Source organism: Phyllostomus discolor, chromosome 11 (genome assembly GCF_004126475.2).
Source record: "Phyllostomus discolor isolate MPI-MPIP mPhyDis1 chromosome 11, mPhyDis1.pri.v3, whole genome shotgun sequence".
Taxonomy (NCBI): domain Eukaryota; kingdom Metazoa; phylum Chordata; class Mammalia; order Chiroptera; family Phyllostomidae; genus Phyllostomus; species Phyllostomus discolor.
In genome coordinates this window covers 86,322,810-86,342,134 of record NC_040913.2, presented here as the reverse complement: position 1 = coordinate 86,342,134, position 19,325 = coordinate 86,322,810, and the positions used below count along the sequence as shown (strand labels likewise).

General features: G+C 50.1%; 1 protein-coding gene across 1 annotated transcript in view; it reads left to right on the top strand.

The window, feature by feature from the left end:
* The first annotated feature begins 1,223 nt into the window (after nucleotides 1-1,223).
* SNX25 (sorting nexin 25) overlaps nucleotides 1,224-19,325 on the top strand; it is an 84,549-nt gene continuing 66,447 nt past the window's right edge. Inside the window, 1 exon segment of the mRNA XM_036011759.1 lies at nucleotides 1,224-1,857. Within this exon segment, the coding sequence (XP_035867652.1) occupies nucleotides 1,474-1,857 (384 nt within the window). The 5' untranslated portion in view covers nucleotides 1,224-1,473.

Here is a 19,325-nt window from a genome sequence, read left to right as displayed (position 1 = left end):
TTTTAAGACAAATAGTCTTACTCAATAGTTTACTAATGTATATTCCTCTGTTGACATGAGGCATGATTGCTTAGAAAAACACAATACAGTTACAGTACTGAAAAATATTTTCATCCTTATTTTTCTTAACTATGATTACTGGGAAGCAGGGTATAACTCAATCTCAATTTAACCTTAAAACTTGTCACGACTGCTTCAAGTGGAGAGCCCTGGGGTTTTGCTTGCAAGTATCTCCCATTTCCTTCTCTGTTTCTCGCTGCTCCCCTCATCCGTTTATCAATATCCCTCCTTCCCTTTTTTCTCTTTTCAGTTCTGGATTTGGTCTTTCTACTCTATCACCCCCTTTTCAAATAAATTCATCTCTTTAGGATTCCTTATCTCCTTTAGAATTCCTTTATCCATTCAAGATACATCTGCTGTTCCACTGGTGTTAGTAGTAGTAACTGTGTTTCTCTAGCCTACTGCCATCCTCTCCGCAAGCATTGTCTGTATATTAACGCTGGGACCATGGTAGAAAATATGTACTCTAAAAATTATCTGGACTGCTTTCACTTGCGTGGGCAATAGCATTTGCATTGAATCGCTGGCAGTGGAATGTAGGGACTTGGAGCCAAAGTGTTGATGGCAGCTGGTACCCGCCTGGCACCAGGCCGACTTCTTCGGGCCTTGGCACAACTAGGAATTGCAGGCTTCATTTACTCCTCCACGTTTGTCTGGTTCCTTCCCTGAGGCTGCCGGATGGGAACGGCAAGGCTGTTAGAGGAAACTGTTGAAAGTGAGGATCAGGAATAGTTGCCCATTTAATCTCAGTAGCCGGAGAAAACAAGGCAGAGAAATGTGGGGGCCTGTAAGCGTGCAAGAAGGTTACTTTTCAGAGATGAGCGGAGAGCGAAGATTAAGGAATCACCTGAGCTCGAGAATTATAAATGCTTCTGACACCTGCAGCAAAATTTTCCATCCACAGACGGTGTCCTGGCGGGACCCGGAGGCCCAGGACAGAGCGGCTTCCGCCGCCAGTGGTCGCACCCCCTCCCGGGCTGGCAGCGCAGGGTCAGACCCCTCCCCCGGGCTGCGGAGGGCGGGCACCTCCTCGCTGTCACTCAGCCGGCCGCGCGGCTCTCCGCCGCCGCCGCCTCACTCGCACTCCAGGGCCGCCCCGCCCCCGCCCCGCCTCCGGCTTCGCCTGCTGAAGTCACAACACTGCCCGGCTACCTGGACGCGCCCGGCGGGCAGCTGCGGGCCCCGCGCCGGCTGGCGGCGCTGAGGGGTCGCCGAGAGGAGCTCGGCGGCGTCTGTCCGAGCCGTTCCCTCCGTGGGCCGCCGGCGAGGGCATGATCGCGGACTCCCTCTGCCTCCCGAGCGGCGGCGGGAGCGGCGAGGGCGGGAGGCGCCGCGCAGAGGCCACGGTCCAGGGCTGCGCCGGGGGACAGCGGGGCAGGAGATGAGCCTGTCCCCAGCGGCCCAGGAAGCAGCATGCACCCCGATGCCACCGACAGCAGCGGCGCCGGCCTCAGCCCAGCGCCGGCCGTGGGCGCTCCAGGCGAGCGGCGGCCGGAGCCCCGGGAGGACGCGGTGGCTCCGAGGGGCCCTGGCGGCGGGAGCTGGCGGGTGCCGGTGGCCGTGGCCGCCCTCGCCGCGGCGTTCCTCTCCTACCTGGGGCTCGGCTGCTGGCAGGGGGCAGGAGGGACGGGGCCGTGCGCCGCCCTGCTCAGCCTTGTCCTGTACCTGGGCTGCGCCTCGGCCGCCTTCCTGTTCGGGACCCTGTTCTCCCTCGTCTGCCGGAGCTGGCGAGCCCCGCCGCCCGACTTCGCCGCCGCCTGGAGACGGCTGGCCGAGGCCGCCTGCCGCGGGTCGGGGGTAAGTACCGGCCTCCCCCCTCCTCGCGCGCCCCAGCCTCGGCCTGGCTCCGCCGGCCCCTGGTTCCCGCCGCCCGCCCTCGAGACCCGGTGGTCGCGGCGGGGCCAGCCGAGAGGCACGGTGTGAGGCGGTGGAGTCGCTCCACAGCCATCTTCAGCCACCGCCGTGCTGGCCGAGCCACCATCCCAGTGCCCCGATACTGCTTTGCGGCGGGCGAGTGCCAGGCAGCCGTGCACGGCGCTCCCTGGGCGCAGGCGCTGCACCCGGGGTCGGTCGTTATAGTGGATCAGCTAACCGTCCCCCGGGGAAGGTAACTTCAGGACATTTTACGGAGGAGGGAACTTGGCTTGGGGAGACCAACGTGGCCCAGGCCACTCACGCAGCCCCTCGCACCCAACAAGCTCGCGTGCGCCTGTAGATACCACGCCATCCTGGCCCCACCATGTTGCGAAGTAAGGCAGTCCCGGCTAGTTTGTGCGATTTACCAAGGGTGGGGGTGGGGGCGGGGTGCCAGAAATCACTGTAGGGTGCCGCGAAAGGAAGGCTGTCGCCTGTGAGGTAGGGAACAGCAGGGCGGTGCTTAGGGAAGGTAGGAAAGAGGCAGTCTTTTCAATGAGCTCCTTTCTTCCCTAGTGCCAGACCCCTGCTTTCTCTGCCTCCCCGCTTCCGGCTCATACCCTTCAGCGAAACCGACTGTCTCTGAGCCTGACGCTCGCTGCCCGACTGTCATTAAACCGAACTTGCCCAGGCACTTTGTGGTAGTGGCTCAACTTCCTAAGGATATTTGTTAGAGGGACCATGACCCCCGGGGTGTTGTGTGTGTTTGTGGTAAGACCCACTTGCGTCTTTGTAAAAATCATGACTGCTCTTCAAAAATACCCCTTCCCGAGCCTGCACGCAGCGCGGAGATGATGGCTGAAGAGTGCTCACTCTCTAGGCTGATCGACAGTTCAGTGTATGAAGAAGGAGGACCTTCTGTTTTCAGAAGTAGTCTCGAAAATTAGTAATATTGGTTTTTCTTAAAAACCTTCACTTAGCTGTTTATTTTCTCATGTCTAATGTAGCAGGAGTTGGTGAGCATGTGCATTTTTCCTCTTGCTTTTCTCTACAATGATTTTTTTTGAAAGAAAAAGGACCCTAAGATTTTACTAGTTGGTTTGTTGATCACTGATCAATTATAAATAGCCTTGCCATTCTTCAGAGTGTTGTAAGAAGTTGTAATTCGGTGTGTATATTTATTGAGTATTTTGTACAAGCCAGAGATTAGTTTGGAAGCTGGGATTGAATCTGCAAGACACATGAATGCACATCTCTCTAGAGATTATATTCTTTTTTTTAAAGATATCAAGATATCTTCTTTTTTTTTTTTGATTTTATTTATTTATTTTTAGAGAGGGAAGAGAGGGAGATAGAGAGAGAGAGAAACATCAATGTGCGGTTGCTGGCCTGCAACCCAGGCATGTACCCTGACTGGGAATTGAACCTGTGACACTTTGGTTCGCAGCCCGAGCTCAATCCACTGAGCTACGCCAGCCAGGGGAGATTATATTCTTATGGGGGACCAGACAGTGAGCAAATGGGATACTTTTGGATAGTGATAAAGGCTATGGAACAAAAAGTGGTTAAGATGAGCGGTGAAGAATGGCATCTGCAGTGAGTGGCGCTCAAGGGGGGCTTGGCTGCTCTGTATGGGGGAGAGACAATGTTCTGACATCTGAGTGGCTCATTCATTGTTGGTTCTGACACCCGTTTAAAAAAAGTGCTTAGTAAATGGGGACAGGAAGTGAAGAAGGCAAGGTCACGGTCAAAGCCATAGTATTGCAGTCCACTTCTGAGGGTCTCATGTTATGGTTTACCACCCTGATACCTAGAAAACAAATTCTCCCAAACCTCCCAGCTCACTTGCACTTCTGGGTGGGTTAAACTTGGACAGTCCAGAAAGCTGGTTTGGTAGAGGAATTAGAGGAAATAGTACTTTAAAGGTGACAGTAAACTAGCAGTGTATGTAATCTCTCATGTGCATTACCTGAAGATCTCAGGTACTAGAAAAGATGAAGGTATCATCTAAGGAAAGTAAATTGTTGGCCAGTCTTTTAGAACCTGGATTCTTATAGTAGCCTTAAATAAGGAAATAAATACACTAGGAAATTTACTAAGTTATATGTTACTTAAAATTGAAATGCCTATTAATCATGCACACTTCTTTTTAAAAATAGTACTGATGCCTTTAGTTGTGCTGTGTTTCTAAGAATATGTGTTGAAGGGTTTTAAAAAAGGGTTCTGTTTATGAATGGAGGCAGAAGCACATGGCGTAGTATAAAATATCCACAGTTCTGTGGGGGTAGAAGCTGGACCACTTAGGTCATCTAACATATGTGGAGGGGGAGGCTGCTTAGCACTAAACCAAATGGTGCCTCTGAAGATACAATGACTACTTTACTACAAGAAATTTTGGCTCAGCATGAAAAAAGAATCCTCTTTCTTTTTTTTTTTAAGGTTTTTATTTATTTATTTTTAGAGAGGTAAGGGAGAGAGAAAGGGAGAGAGAGAGAGAGAGAGAAAGAGAGGGAGAGAGAGACACACACATCAATGTGCGGTTGCTGGGGGTTATGGCCTGCAACCCAGGCATGTGCCCTGACTGGGAATCGAACCTGCAACACTTTGGTTCGCAGACCGCGATCAGTCCACTGAGCTATGCCAGCCAGGGCTTTATTCTTTTTTAAAAAATTGATTTGAGGAGGAGAGAGAGAGAAACATTCGTTTTTTCCACTTATTTATGTATTTATCGGTTGATTCTTGTATGTGCCCTGACCTGGGATTGAACCCGTGACCTTGGCTTATCAAGATGATGCTCTGATCAACTGAGCTACAGAAGGTCCTCATTCATTTGTGTACATTTGGATTATTCTAGTGTCAGCTAGACAAGACAGACACTGCGACTAATCCTTCAGTCTGCCAGTCACTCCTTCCCTCCTTCCCTTCCTTGTTTCTTTCTTCTTGACTTCCTTCTGTAGAGGAAAAAATGCATACATTGTTAAACGTTGGTAGCTAGAGAAGCCTCAGCTAAAAGGGAAAAGGTGTTTTCATGTCTAGGAGAGTTCACATGCTTCTGCATGCTGTAGTTATTGGCTGTAACTACATGCAATTAGGCCACACGATTGATACCTTTTGTTATCCCTTGCAGGTACCATATTATTTCAGGCAGAAATAAAGTGTGGTATTTTCAGCTACTAAGAAAACTTCTGTAAGGTCAGAAAGGTTGATACTTAAGTCTTGGCAGTTGATAACTGGGCCTCACTTTAGACAAGCTTGCATGGCTCTCAGGCCCGCGGATGGAGGCTGTGACGCTTTCTCCTCGGGTTAAAAGGGTTAGCCCGCCTTCGCTGAGTGGGCTGTCATAGGCTAAAGTTGTAGTTTGGTCTTGTGCCAGGCCAGTTACCAGTAAGTCACCTGGACCAAGAGCCTGAGGTTCATTCATTAGCCACAGTTACTTGACTCTAGGCAACAGCAAGAGAAATATGGTGAAAGCGAATCAATAGTTTAGAGAATTTATTCTCATGACTGGGCCAGCATGACAAAGGGCATCCTCATGTAATGGGAAAAAGACCTGTGCTAACAGCGTATGGGAAACTGAAGTCTGTGGCCATGGAAAGAAAACAGAAATGAAAGACTTCAGAGTTTAGGCAGGGAAGTTCAAGAAGTTCATCAAATCTCATTAGTAAGAATTTACTTATTATCTGCTCTATATTTGCTATTCTGATCTTGCCAAGGTCTTTTTAAAAATTTTTTCCTAGTTAATTGCTGAGCGCTATGCTAGGGGCATAGTAGGCTATTAGTAGATGGACTTTGCTGAATGAGGGGATTATTGCTTGAGATGAGAACAAATTTAAGTCTCTCGTTGACATTTTTGATTTGAGATATCCATCCCAGCTTCCTAGAGAACAGTCAGAGACGGGCCACAGGAGTCACTGCGAGCCTGTGTAACTGCTTTCTCGAAGTGCGTGGCGATGTTTTGGTGGTGGGAGTGGGAGGGTTCAGAGATGAGCCAGACGGCACTCCCTGGGCCGGACTCTGGGGCGAGGGGATCGGGCCGCTGGAGCGGACTGGATACTGGACGGGAGGGCGGGTGTCTGTGAGAGAGACAGTGAAAACATTCACCCGGCAATCCAGGGCTCCCGTTGGCTTGGGTAGGCCTTCTAGAACTCCTAAATGAGTTCTTTTACTATTACAAAAGTTCTTTGAGTAAAACAAAGTTAATTTAGTTACTTGAGGGGAAAAAGGAAAAGAAATGGGAATTAGGGGGACTACACTCGGCCTCTTTGTAGCTTCTCTTTATTATGCTAATGTGATAAACTAATCCTCAATCACGGGATAATGGATAGTGGCACAGTACACTTGCTGTCTTCAGAGTGTGTGTTTGCAGTTTAACTAGGGGGTTTCAGTCAAGGTGGCCAGGGAGAAAAATAGTTCTGGGGAAGATGGTGTTTTGAGAATCCCTTAAATGACAGGATCCTATCTACGGTAACTCTTCCTGTGGTGTAAGGGCTGTTTTATTGCATTTTAAATTTATGCTGTATATAATATTTAAATGTAATTTTTAATGTAGGTTATATAATATGTTTTTTAAAAAGTAGAAGCATATGAAAGGGTATCTATGGAAAAAAGTCTCTCTTCCATATAGCCCCTATTAATAGGTGCTATTTATTCTTTCAAATATATGTTATACTCATATAAGCAAATGCAAGTGTGTATTCAAAAAAGTTTTTGATGCCTATAATCTCTTGATATATAAACGCTGACTACACGCAAAGGAGGATTTATTTATTTTCTGTATCTTTATTATGAAGGAACTATTTCTTATGGTCGTAAACATAAGGTGAAGTTATATATGAATACCACATATAAGATATATACCATATATCTTTGAAGTCAGAAGATACAGTACATGATTAAATCGAGAACATAAAAAAGTTCATCACAACCGACATGTATCCTAAGAAAGGAAGCAAGTGTGTATTTGAATCTGGCAAAGCTGTCCGAAGGGAGCGGTATGTACTCTCACAATGTGCACAAAAATAAGGCAAACTGAGCCCAGCAAACCGGTATAGAGATGCGATATGTGTACCATTTGGGATGGGAGTTGCCGGTGAGTACGTGGGATGATGACCCAGAGCAGCTCGGATTGGAAAGGCGGTTTCGGCCCCATCCCGGAAACCCGCAGCCGAGAAAGCAGATTTGGAGTTTTATCTGTCTGCAGGTGTGGCAGCTCATTCATTGCTATTAGTCCTCAGTACAGACACGTTCCAGGATCTTTTCAAGAGTGTCCTCCTGGCTGGCACAGCTCAGTGGATTGAGCACGGGCTGCGAACTAAAGTGTTGCAGGTTCGATTCCCAGTCAGGGTACATGCCTGGGTTGCAGGCCACGGCCCCCAGCAACTGCACATTGATGTTTCTCTCTCTCTCTCTCTGTCTCTCTCTCTCTGTGTCTCTCTCTCTCTTTCCCCTTCCCTTCCCTCTCTAAGAATAAATAAATAAAATCTTAAAAAAAAAAAGAGTGTCCTAACATTGTCTTCAAAGGATAAAATCAGCCCCAAACTGAACGTTTATTTACAGATGGGAAGATGGAAGTCTCCGAACTGGAACGTTCTAGTTGAAGCCTTTATTTGAATCCTAGGCCGCGTTTGTTTTGGGTGCATGCTGTGATGTCACCTAGTCATTGAATGCTGCCTTCTTACTTCCCAACCTTATCACTTGGGGGACAGGAAGTGCCCTAGATTCCCTAAAACGTGTGAGTCCTAGCCATTGTATTGTACTAAAAGGTGACTCAGCAAGTTCGGTGCTGCGGTTCAGGCTTCAGAAAATGAATAGTTTCTGTGGAAGGCTGATTAAAATGATGGCATATAAACTTTTTTTTTTTTGGTTTAATTGCAGCTTTGCTTTGGAAAGAAAAAAACATTGCAAACTAGGGAATTTATTATATTTCAACCCCGCACTGTCAGGTCACTTTCCAGACTAGGGTTGGTCGGTTGGGTGATGGTGAGGGGCAGACAGCTCTCCCCAGGGGTCACTTCCCGGACACGCTGGGGGTCAGGGCCTGGGCCCGGTCACTCCTGACACACCTTGCTTTAGCTCTGGGGTGTGTGCTTATGTGGAGCTTTCCAGAAAGCCTAGGGGAGTTGGTTATATTTCGCTGGGCTTGTCAGCTCAGGTGCTGCTTTTTCTTTTTTTCTTTTTTAAGTTTTTCTTTATTTATTTTGGGGAAAGGAGGGAGAAGGAGAAGGAGAGAAACATCGATGTGTGAGAGAAACATTGCCCCGTTGGCTCTCCCTCGCCCCCAACTGAAGACCCGGCCCACAACCCAGGCACGTGCGCTGGCATGGAATCCCACGGGTGACCTTTCGGTTTGCTGAACGGCGCCCAGCCCACCGAGCCACAGCGCTCAGGGTCCAGGTGCTGCTTTGGGAGAATGTAGTTAGGAGTGCAAGGTGTGTCCGCTCTGCCCCTGGGGCTGGCCAGGGCTTGTCAGCCCCTCTAGGCACTGGTCAGTCCGGGCGCATTTGTCAGCCACCCCGGGTTTCCACGTGTGAATTGCCACAAGCTGGAGGTCAAGGGCAGTGAATCCACCCAGTGGCTCCAGGCAAAGGCCCCTGAGGCCAAGAGAAAATGGAGTGAATGGCGCATTGACACGTGAACTTGCTCAGGTCACTAGCATCTAATCCCATAAGCTTTCAATTTTAGTGTAGACTTCACGGCTTGGAGAATGAGACACATTTTTACAAATACTCCCTTGTCAACTCAAACCTGAATTTCTGTAGTTCTCTCCCACCTGCACGAGTGAGTTTATATTCATAGTACTAACCCAAACTCTGTGGGTGTTTGCTCGCCCGCTCACACGGGGCCTCATTGGCCAGCGCCCCTAACTCCACCCGCCCCGCCTCCATTTCTGGGAGTCCCCAGGCAGTGTCTCCTGGGCTTGTGGACAAGCTCACTCACGCCCTTCCATTTCCGTGCCCGCTGAAACCGCTGCCACCACGTGAAAGAGTCCACCTCTTGCTGGGCTCCTGCCGTCTCAGGGCCCTGAAGCTGGACCTCCACGAGTGCTTACTCCTCGGGCTGTTTTCTGAGCCAAGGCCGCAGCACGGGCTGTACAGAAGCTGGGAGGCTGCCAGTGTCTCTAGTTTGGGCAAGCCTTTTTTTTTTTTTTTTTTTTAAACCTTGTTAAAGAAGCTGCTGGGCTTCTGCCTTTGTTTGCTTCTCCTGCCTGGTGAGACAGCCCCTTCCCTTTTGTTTGTAGTTCCTCTCCACCTGCCCTGGAGCAGTCCCTGAGGTCCAGCTGGGGCTTTCTCTCCCAGCATCCAAGCTTCCTAGAGGTCTCTAACCTTGAACCTGGATCAACAAGCCACCTCCCAAAAGATCTCTTCTTCCCCTGCCAGTCACCTCTTGCAGATACACACCTGAGGGCAGCAGGCAGGTGTGGCCAACTTGTTAGACATGAAATTAACATCTTAAAAGATCCAGAAATGTCAATATGTTTTTCTTGAGGCTGTTAATTTTGTATTTTTTCTTTTTTTCCCATTTCACTGAAACTTTGGGAGGTTTTGATTCCTAGGAAGCTAAGGAAGCTAAGGAAGTTGCTTTGTTTTCTAGATTTGAATTTAGTTCATTCTTGAAATCTCTTTTTTTAAAAAAAATTACATTACTCTTAGGCAGCCTCACCCGCCAGCCCCCTGCCAGCCCCCTACGCTAACTGTCTTTCCACTGAGGATTAGGGATTTATTCCTCAGGCTCAGATCTCTCTTTGGGCCTCAGACTCATTTATTCCACTGCTTAACTTGACATTTCTGCTTGGCGCTCACAGTGGTGCCTGGAACTCAAGTCCAAGTTTCCCCATCCCTCGTCCCTAGTTCCTCGTGTTGTGATCGGCACCTGTGAAAGTCTAGTCCCGCAGCCGGAAGCCAGTGAGTCCTCCTAGACACCTCCTTCAATTCACTCCCCCGCCATTTGCAGTCCACCAGCAAGTCCTGTCTTTTTGCCTCTTGTGTATCTTGCTTTCACTCACTTCTCTTTCATTCTCTCGCGCTGGGTCCCCACTACCATCATGCCCCACCTGGGTGACTGCAGTAGCCTCTGCCCCCTGATTGGCTCCTCCTCCACTCCACTCTGTCAAAACCGCAAGCCCAGGCAAATTCCTCTCCAGCGACTCCTGTTATTAAAACCCATCAGCAGCTTCCTGTTCTGCCCAGCTCTTCAGCGTTGCCTCCTGTCCTAACGACCTTCATGTCTCGTACTTCATCCCCAGTCCTCAAAGTGCCAAGCTCCCTCCATCAGCAACTTCTTGGCCTGTCCCTGCCTCTGCCTGCAGACGCCCTGCCCCCTCACCTCTGACGGCGTGAACGTCTCTAACTCAGACTGCAACCATCACTTTTGCGGCGAAGCTTTTCCTGTTTCCCAGCTTTGTGCATTCTCACGGCCCCACATTCCGCTCCTTCCCCGTGCTGACCGTAGCCGCATTTTTATACTCACGTGCACACGTCTCCGTCTGTCTTTTTCATTAACCCTTGAACTCCACGAAGGCGGAAACTCCCCTCTGTATCTGGTTTAGTGCGTAAGCAATAAATATTTCTTGAGCGAATAACTGGGAATTGATAGGGCATACACATTAAGAGAAGGTTTTCGAGTCAGCTGGTTGTCTGAATTTGAATCCTGACTCTGCCCTAATAACTCTGTGACTATGGGCAACTCACTTAAGATTCCTGTCCCTGACCAGTGTGACTCAGTTGGTGGGGTGTTGTCCTGCACAGCAAAAGGTCCTGGGTTCGATTCCCCATCGGGGTACCTGCCTAGGTTGTGGGCTTGGTCCCTGGGTCCGGGTATGTTGTGAGAGGCAACCGATCAATGTTTCTCACATTGATGTTTCTCTCCCTTACTTTCTCCCTTCCTTCCCCTGTCTCTAAAAATACATACATATATACATACATACATAAAAATTAAAAAGTTTTCTAGGCCTCAGTCTCCTCACCTCAAACATGGAGATAGTAAATACCTTCAGGGGTTGTTTGGAACAATGTCATAGGATTTAAAAATACAAATACTTAGTATTTATTTGTGGGTGTGGCTCCTCCTGCAGCCCCCCCCCCCCCCCCCCCAGCCACCACAGATGAGAGTAAGTCTACCAAGACATGATCTGCTTGGGGAGGAAAGGTGGCCGATCTCTCAAAGGAGAAGGGCTGAGAGCCTGTTCCTCAATGGGTTTTTATTGGGTTCGTTTACACAAGAATTCAGGTAAAGCTCATTAATCATTGTCCGGAAGTAAGGATCAAACAACAGATAATGAAGAACTCTGAGGGCCTATTTTGAGTCAGGGTCAGATAGCTAAAGAGCAGTAAAACTTTGAGGAACAAACTTACTTCTTCTTTGGACCCTTATCATTTCATTGAGAGCATTCTAAACAAAGCAAGTTTCATAGGATTTTATGTATTCTTTCTTAGGCCTGATCACCTGGGGAACCTGCCCTTTCCAGCACAGGGCTGCACCACCCTGTCATTGTTTCAGGCTTAGGTGGAGCAAGGGAAGTAAGGCAACCAAGAGATTAGGAGATTTTCTCACAGACAGAATGAGGACTCAGGCTATGTCAAAGCCGAGGGGCGAGGGTCCATCAGCCCTTTTTGCTGTAGCCCCCAAAGTCCTTCCTTGGGGGCCTCCCACATGATCATGCCTGTCTTAGATTGTTACCTCCTTGGGGAATCTTATCCGTCATTGGCTAACTGACCAAGCACTGGGGGCCAGTTATGGATGAAGTAAAAGAAGCAGAAGCGATGCTCCTGCCAGGGAGATAAGCTTTTGTCTCCTTGGTGGCTTACAGTCCAAGGTCGTTCCCTCAGCCTTAGCCTTGGCGGGGGTTACAGCTTCTGAAACCAGGCAGGGCAGTTCCCAACATTTATTAAAGTGCTCTGACTATAGAAAGTTGTAAATGGTAGACTTTACACTTATACCTTATTTAAAAAACTTTTTATCATAACATGTAAAGATGCAGACCCAGAAAATCACACGACATACCTGTCTCGTTGGATGAATGGTTAAGAAGAGAATAAATACCCTTGCACCTTCCCCAAACCCAGGGCCAGCCCCTTCTGTTCTCCCTAGGTAACTCCATCTTGACTTCATAGTAACCATTTCCTTGCCTGTCGTTAGCAATTTTATTCACACGTGCTCCTGTGCACAATATACTTGATTTTTTTCCCATTAAAAAAATGTTTCCCCTCTGTCCTGTTCTTTTCCTGACACTTTCTCTGGTGAAGACCCTGGAGCATTTGTCCTGTAGCATGCCCGAGAGTCTGGAATTTGCTGACTGCATATGAGTGATACAGTTCCTCACGGTCCTCTCTCCTTTGTGTGTCCCGCAAACTGGCAGCTGGGTCCAGAGGCTTGACCAGATGTGCGTTTGGTCCCTTTGGCAGTGGTGGCGTGACCTTTCACTGGGAGGCGCGTACTGTCCGATTGTCTTTGCTATATTAGTAGCCATGGATGCTCAGTACCCTAAATCCATTATTCCTTGGGGATGACAAAAAATGGTGATGTTTTGTCATTTATTTTTTATATACTTTTTATTTATTTTTTATATACTTTTTAAAAAGAGACATTTTCCCTTCATCTACTGTTTAGTTACACAGCAGGATAGTTCATGTAAAAAGCAAAATGAATGCTAGATTCTTTCCCATTATTGGTCTCCCAGACAATGCGTTAGTTCCTCATCATTCTCTGAGCGTGACCAATCAGTTGTGTGTTTTAGAAGAAATATTACGAACTCATGGGTTTGCACATTTTTGCTGGGTTTCGGTCAGCTGGGATGATTGTTTTCGAAGCTCATGTAATTCTGTCTTTGGCCAGTGAGCGCCCCCTTCACGTTGCCTACTGAGTCCTGTGACCTGGCCCTTCTCGTCTTTGAGAGTTTCCTTGTACCTGGTTTAACAGGGTATTTCAGGTTTATCTTGAGCATTCGTGATTCTGCTCACACCTGGAAACAGCCGTTTCGGCAGAAAGCGCCCTGATTTCTTTTCATGGGAAACGGTGTTTCAAGAAGAACTCATTATGCCTCAGCTCTGAGCTGCACAGCCACACCCAGCCCCAGCTGCCACGTGAGCGAGCCGTGTTTGTAGGGCAAACGACTGTCCCGGTTTGCTTGGAATTGTCTTCGTTTTAGCACTGAGAGTCCCAGGCCCCGGGCAGGGGCGGGGGATGGGGAAGAACTCATTCTAGATGTTAGGGAGGCTCATTGCCATTGGTTTGGTCACTGTTTCTTGGCCTTCTCTATGGAGAAATATGGGGGGAAAGTCTGTCTTTTGCAGATAACAATCGCCCATGCTCTCTCTGTCTTCTTAAAGGCAAGTAACCCTTGCTTATTTTGAATATTGCTTTGTAACCAGCTCCAGCATTTGCGTATCGCAGCCTGTTTTGGCATCGTTAACGGGTTCAGGGAGGTGGCTTCTGTGGCTTCGGTTTAATTCATCGCACTCTAATTGGAATGTGAATACAGCGGATAAATATGTGTGTTGCAGGAGTCATACTGTGACGGTCGCAAAGTAATTGTTATCGCTGAACTTGATGTTTATCGCACTTACTGTGTGCAGGCGCACACGGGTGTTGCCCAGTCTTATTTTTACATCTACCACGTGAGGCAGGGACTGCCCATCGCATTTTGCAGGTGGGAAAACTGAGGTTTGGAGAGGCTAGATGTGCGTCCAGGCAAAGGGAGCAACTGAGAACGAGACCCAGGCCTGTCTGACTCCGGGGCTTGTACACTTAGCTGTCCCTGGGAAGGGGCCGGGCCGGAGCAGGCTGCCTGGGGCCGCCGGTAGTGTGTGGGCTTTTGATCTCGTGTGGGAGAGAGTTCACAGCACGAGTCCAGGTGATGTTGAGGGTCAGTTTATTAAAGCCGGGGACAGTGAAACAAGCACAGGCTTAAGGGTGGGAGCAAAAAGCGAGAGACAGGCGGAGCTGCTCTGGCTCTCGAGAAACAGCAGGGAGAGAAGCGAGCCGAGGCGGGGTGTCAGTCACTGGGAGGTCGGAGAAAGGGGCCTTGGGGACAGGCTCAGGGCTTCAGCCCGGGATGCGCTGCCACTGCCCGTTACTCCCCTGGTTGCAAGTCTCTTGGGGCCCCTTAGAATTTAGGAGGTGGGTGCTTGGGTGGGAAGCAGGGGCAGGTGGGAAATGTGTGGACGTGACCGCGGGAGAGAGAGCACACGCTGGGTCCTTCCTCTTGAGGGTTGTAAAGGCTGGGGTCAGCCCTGGCCGGTGTGGCTCTGTGGACTGAGCGCTGGCCTGCAAACCAAACGGTCTCCAGTTTAATTCCTGGTCAGGGCACATGCCTGGGTTGTGGGCCAGGTCCCCAGTAGGGGGTGCTCAAGAGGCAACTACACATTGATGTTTCTCTCCCTGTCTCCCTCCCTCCTTTCCCCTCTCTCTAGAAATAAATAAATAAAACCTTTTTTAAAAAGACTGGTGTTATAGGGTTCTTAGGGAAGGATCTCTATGGAACAGTCAGCAGCTTTTGGGTCCTTTCAGGGTTGTGGTCTCCACTTATTGGTCAGCACCAGGGCAGGGGGTCATGGGTTATCAGGGGCCGGTCCTGGCCTTGCCCACTTGGCTTTGCAGTTTTCTGGGCCTGGAGCTGATACACAGCTGAGGCCTAGATGTTATCTCCAGGGAGGAGAGGTCAGGGGGTCTAAACCACGTGACGGGCAACACCTAGGGGAGAAGGGCCGCCCTGAGGGTGAGGTCTGACACCAGGCGTGCCCACTGCTGGGCACTGGGGCTTTCTGCCCTGGTGACCTCCTGTGTCCGGCTGCTAATTGCTCGGCCAGTCTGTTTGGCTCTCTCAGTTTCCATTCCACTTGCCAAGGAATTTTCCTAGCTCCTTACTGTCCTGCCTCGTAGCCACTTCACTACGCTTTAATTACTGAAGATAAGTCTGGCCTGATTCAGGTTTATGGGAAAAAAACAACAACAACAACTACTTGAGACTCTGTGGGATATTCTGGGCTCTGCTTAGGAATTTGTTATTTTAGAGGTCTCAGGGTGAGCTAGGGTGGTGGCACAAGTGTCCCTTCTGTGCTCACGACGGTCACTACTGATCAGGTAAGGTCGTTGTGTTGGGTTTGGTTTTGTTTTCCTGCTGAATCTGGGGGAGGCGTCAGGATCCCTTTCAGGATAGTGTTCCAGGTAGCCGCCAAGAATTGACTAGAGTTGGCCTATAACCTGAAACCCACCTGCCGTTCTGAGCGAGAACCTCACGGACGGGCGATGATCCCCGTGGGCCCCTGTAGCACTTTTTGCGGTGACTGTACTACTCTGTCATCGCAACAGTTGGTCCTTGAGTCTTTCCGCCTCTTCTGGTAAAAAAATCAGAGTTTTCTAAACTCTAACCCATAAGCACTTACTTCCGGGGGATGCTTTTAGGTGCACTGGGAAAACAAAGAAGAGGAAAGAGGAGAGAGTGGTTTGAAAAGCTAGGCTCTTAAAGCTTCACAGTGAGTGTTATGTTGACAGTCTGAGGAATCCCACAGTCACTGCTTTTAACCCAGGGTTTTCTAAACGTGGTCAGTCCCTGTATCTGTCCCCTTCCTTTTCCTCCACAAGCCGGAGGAGATTTATTATCTGGAAAAAACAATACGGAATTCAGAGGTAGGGCAGGCGCAGGGGTGGGCAGGCCCCCTCCGGGGAGCGTGGGGGGGGGGGGAGGCGGCCTCCAGCACCTGTTGTTGTGTCCTGCTCAGCTCCGCCCCCTGGGGGTGGGACCAACCCGCAGGCTGTGGGCCGTAGGACTGCAGCATCTCGGGTACCACAGCGACGCAAGATGACATCCAGAGGAACCAGGAAGGCGTCCTTAGCAATGTCTGTGGCAGTGCCCCCTTCCCATCCGCTTACTGGCCAGGTTCGGGCAGGCGCCCATTCCCACCCAGCTGTTGGTGAGGGGCAGGGTTTCGGTGACTGGCTTCGTGGTCCAGAAGTGGGTCACGTAGAGAGGAAGGAAGTTGCGGGCGGGGTCCGAACCGTGAACATCACACTCGGCATCACAGATCTTCCTGATTTCCCTTTTTAGCTTGTCTTTCACACTCTTGCTCTTCACTTCCACGAAGCAACTTGCAGTTGCCGAGTTTATCTCTCTGTGATGTCCGTGTGCACCCACAGGCCCCCGGAAGACCTCTGCCCCATTTCTACACGCTCATTTCTGGCCGTTAAAGTTCCAGGTGAACCGCCCTTTCCTGCAGTCCACTTCACCACGCTGTTCGTTTCTGCCCAAAAATCTTTTCCTGAGGCGAGGAGAGGGAAGGCGAGGTGAAGCCCAGGTGTCTGACTGGAGTGGTCGAATGGGCACAGGGCCCTTTGATGCAGGTTTGTGATGGTGGAGATAATGAACTAAGTTTTGGCTATGCCCGCTTTGAGATACCTTATTGATAGGTTCAGCTCTGCAGTTGGAGGGAGAGACCGGGTGAAACTAGCAGATTCGCCGGCGGTCAGTGCACGTGCGGTACTAAAGCACCGGCTGGGTGTGACAGCCAAGGGTAGCCTGGGATGGATGAAAAGCAGTGAGCCGAGGGGCAGGCAGAGGGCAGCCCGCCGGGTGTGGGGGAAAACAGCCAGGGACGGTGAACAGGAGCGAAAAGCCCAGAGAGGCCAGGAGCAGCAGGGAATAGACGGCCAGTATCGTCAGGTGGTACCGAGAGGTCCAGCAGGAGGACCGAGACGCGTCCACTGGCTCTGACAGCGTGCAGGGCTGGGAGGTCTGTGCCCGTGTTATTCAGGTGGTCAGGGTGGACGTGGGGACTGACGTGATGCCGTCCTGGCCGAAGAGCTGGGGGGGCCGAGGGAGCAGAGGCAGCACGTGGGCTGGGCTCGAGAAGTGCGGCCGAGAAGGAAGGAGGAGAAGGCAGCACTTGCAGGTCGGTGTGCTGTGTGCGTTTGGGGAACCTTTGGTTGCTAGGGGAGAGATGGAAGCACGTTTCTGGGTTAAAGGGAGACTTGTGACATGGACAGGGAGAGCCCGAACACCTCTGGGACGGAGTACGTGACTGATAGCGTGGTGTCCCGGCAGGCAGGGTCTGGGCACAGGTGGGCGGTCCAGGCCTAGACTGAGGTGTAAGAGGTAAAACGGGAGCAGAGAGAGAGCACTCTGCGGGAGGCAGGCAGGCAGGGGGTAAGATCTCTCCTGCTGGTCACCTCCACTTTCTCGGTGAGCGGCGGGGGGCAAAGTTGATTGCTGATGGGGAGGAGAAGGATGTGTGTAAAGACTGATTTTAAGAGCGGTGTGAAAGGTTTGAGGGAGAGTTACTGGAGGGAATAACAGCAACAACACTTACTGATCCCTTACTGCGTGCCAGGTCCTGCACTAAGTACCTGATGTTTTCATTCAGTCCTCAGTGCCTTCATGAGATAGATACTGTTATCCTCACTGTATGGAACAGGAAACAGTTTTTTTTTTTTTTTTAAGATTTTATTTATTTTTAGATAGGAAAGGCAGGGAGATAGAGAGAGAGAGAAACATCAATGTGCGGTTGCTGGGGGTCATGGCCTGCAACCTAGCATGTACCCTGACTGGGAATCGAACCTTCAACACTTTGGTTTGCAGCCCGCGCTCAATCCACTGAGCTACGCCAGCCAGGCAGGAAACAGTTTGAAGGAGGTTAAGTGACTCGCCAAAGGTGACAGAGGTAATGAATGAGGGATCCAGGCTTCTTCCGACCCAGGAGCCACCCCTCCTCATCTCCGTGCTCTCCTGCCCGCAGAGGAGAGGAGGTGCAGCAAAGGTAAGGGGGCGGGTTGTTTTGGAGGACAGGACGATGTGGTGATGATGCCCATTGGCGAAGAGGTGGTGTGTTTGTCGGAGGAGCACTCCGCTCCTGCCTTAGGTGAAGAAGACAGCCTGGGGGGCCGGCTACGACAAGGTCAGGGCGCAGGCGTGCTTGATGAGAGTCCTGCAGGTGTCACGGAGCCCAGAAGGAGCTGAGGCCAGGAGGGCGCTACGGGCTTAGAGAAAAGGGACGGCCACAGGGATTGGAGGTCTCCTAACTGTCATGCCAAAGCCTGTGGCGTGGCCGTGAGACCTGGGAGTGGAGCCGAGGGTCCTTGGAGGGTCGCAGATCACTTGTGGACGTGATCTGCCCTGACGGTCCACGTCGTTCATCTTCTTCTTTCTCTCCTGACGGAAGGAACTGCCTCCAGAAGGTCCCCGGTAAATGTCGCCCGAGAAGGAAGATTGCAGTACCCATCGCAAAGTCAGAGGGGCGGGCGAGGCCAGGCGTGGGCCCGGGGCCGGGGGTGCTGCTGTCTCGTGACCGTCTGTCCGGGGCCAGGGCATCCGGGGTGTGTGCTCATCACTGTGCTCAGGGGCAGTTTTATCTGCTAAGTGCAGTAGAAATCAGGCGTCAGGACATACGGAGAACGCTTGTTTCTCTAGAGGAGTGTGTTTTAGCCAACTCAGATGTCCAAGAATTGTTTTATTCAGCGGTTGTGCACAGTGTGGCGTGTAGACATTCCAGGACTACAGTTGTGTTTGATTTATGCACAGCATTTAAAACGGCCTCTTCATCAATTTAACTGATTTCTTTGCCTCTTAAAGTGATTAATGATTTAGTAATATCACTGTGGAATAGAAATTCTGTAAGACAGAGTTCATACTGCCTCCTTTCTTTATAATGCTTCGTAATACAAATGAAGCATCATTATTATCGTTTCAGTGAACTAAGCGAATTTGAAGGTAGGAGCGCATCTTTTGTGATTCTGCTCCCAATTTACGTAAAATGATTGCGACATTCTTCCATTAAAATAAATCTTCTGAATAATAAAACACTTCTCAATGTTTTCAGGGTCATATTTTGTCACGACAACCATTGAATGGTGTTTCTCAGTGTGATCTAAGGGAACATTAATAGTTTAGAAATCTTTGTGAAAAGTACTGTACTTATTCCAAAGACAGACCTTACTCTTTCTGAATGAAGACTCTTGGGGGACAGGATCTAGAAACACATGTTTGAAAAAGTTCCCCAAGTGACTCTTGAAGGGCGAGTAGTGTGCCTGGAAGCAGCGGGGAGGGGCTTCCTGCCGCCCAGCAGGGTCGCCGTCAGCGATCTCCCTGCTCCACACGCCTGCGGCACGGCGGCCGACCTTTCACGCCGTGTTTCTTCAGGGAGGAGGTCTTATTCTCTGAGTTTCAACACGTTGATTTTAGATGGGACTGGGAGAAAGGATTTTTATGATCCAAACCTAGTCCGGGGCAGGTGACTTTCACGCCCCAGTTAGAAGGGGTTTAAACGCCAGCCTCTTTGAGTCAATTCCATTGAGTTGCACTTTCACGTTTCTGTAACGTGAATTATTTTTGTGGCAGTAACTCATCTCGTACCCTCTCGGCATCTCGTTCATGTGAGTTGTCCGGGCCCCTCCGCCCAGAGCTCAAATTTTTGCTTCAACGGTAA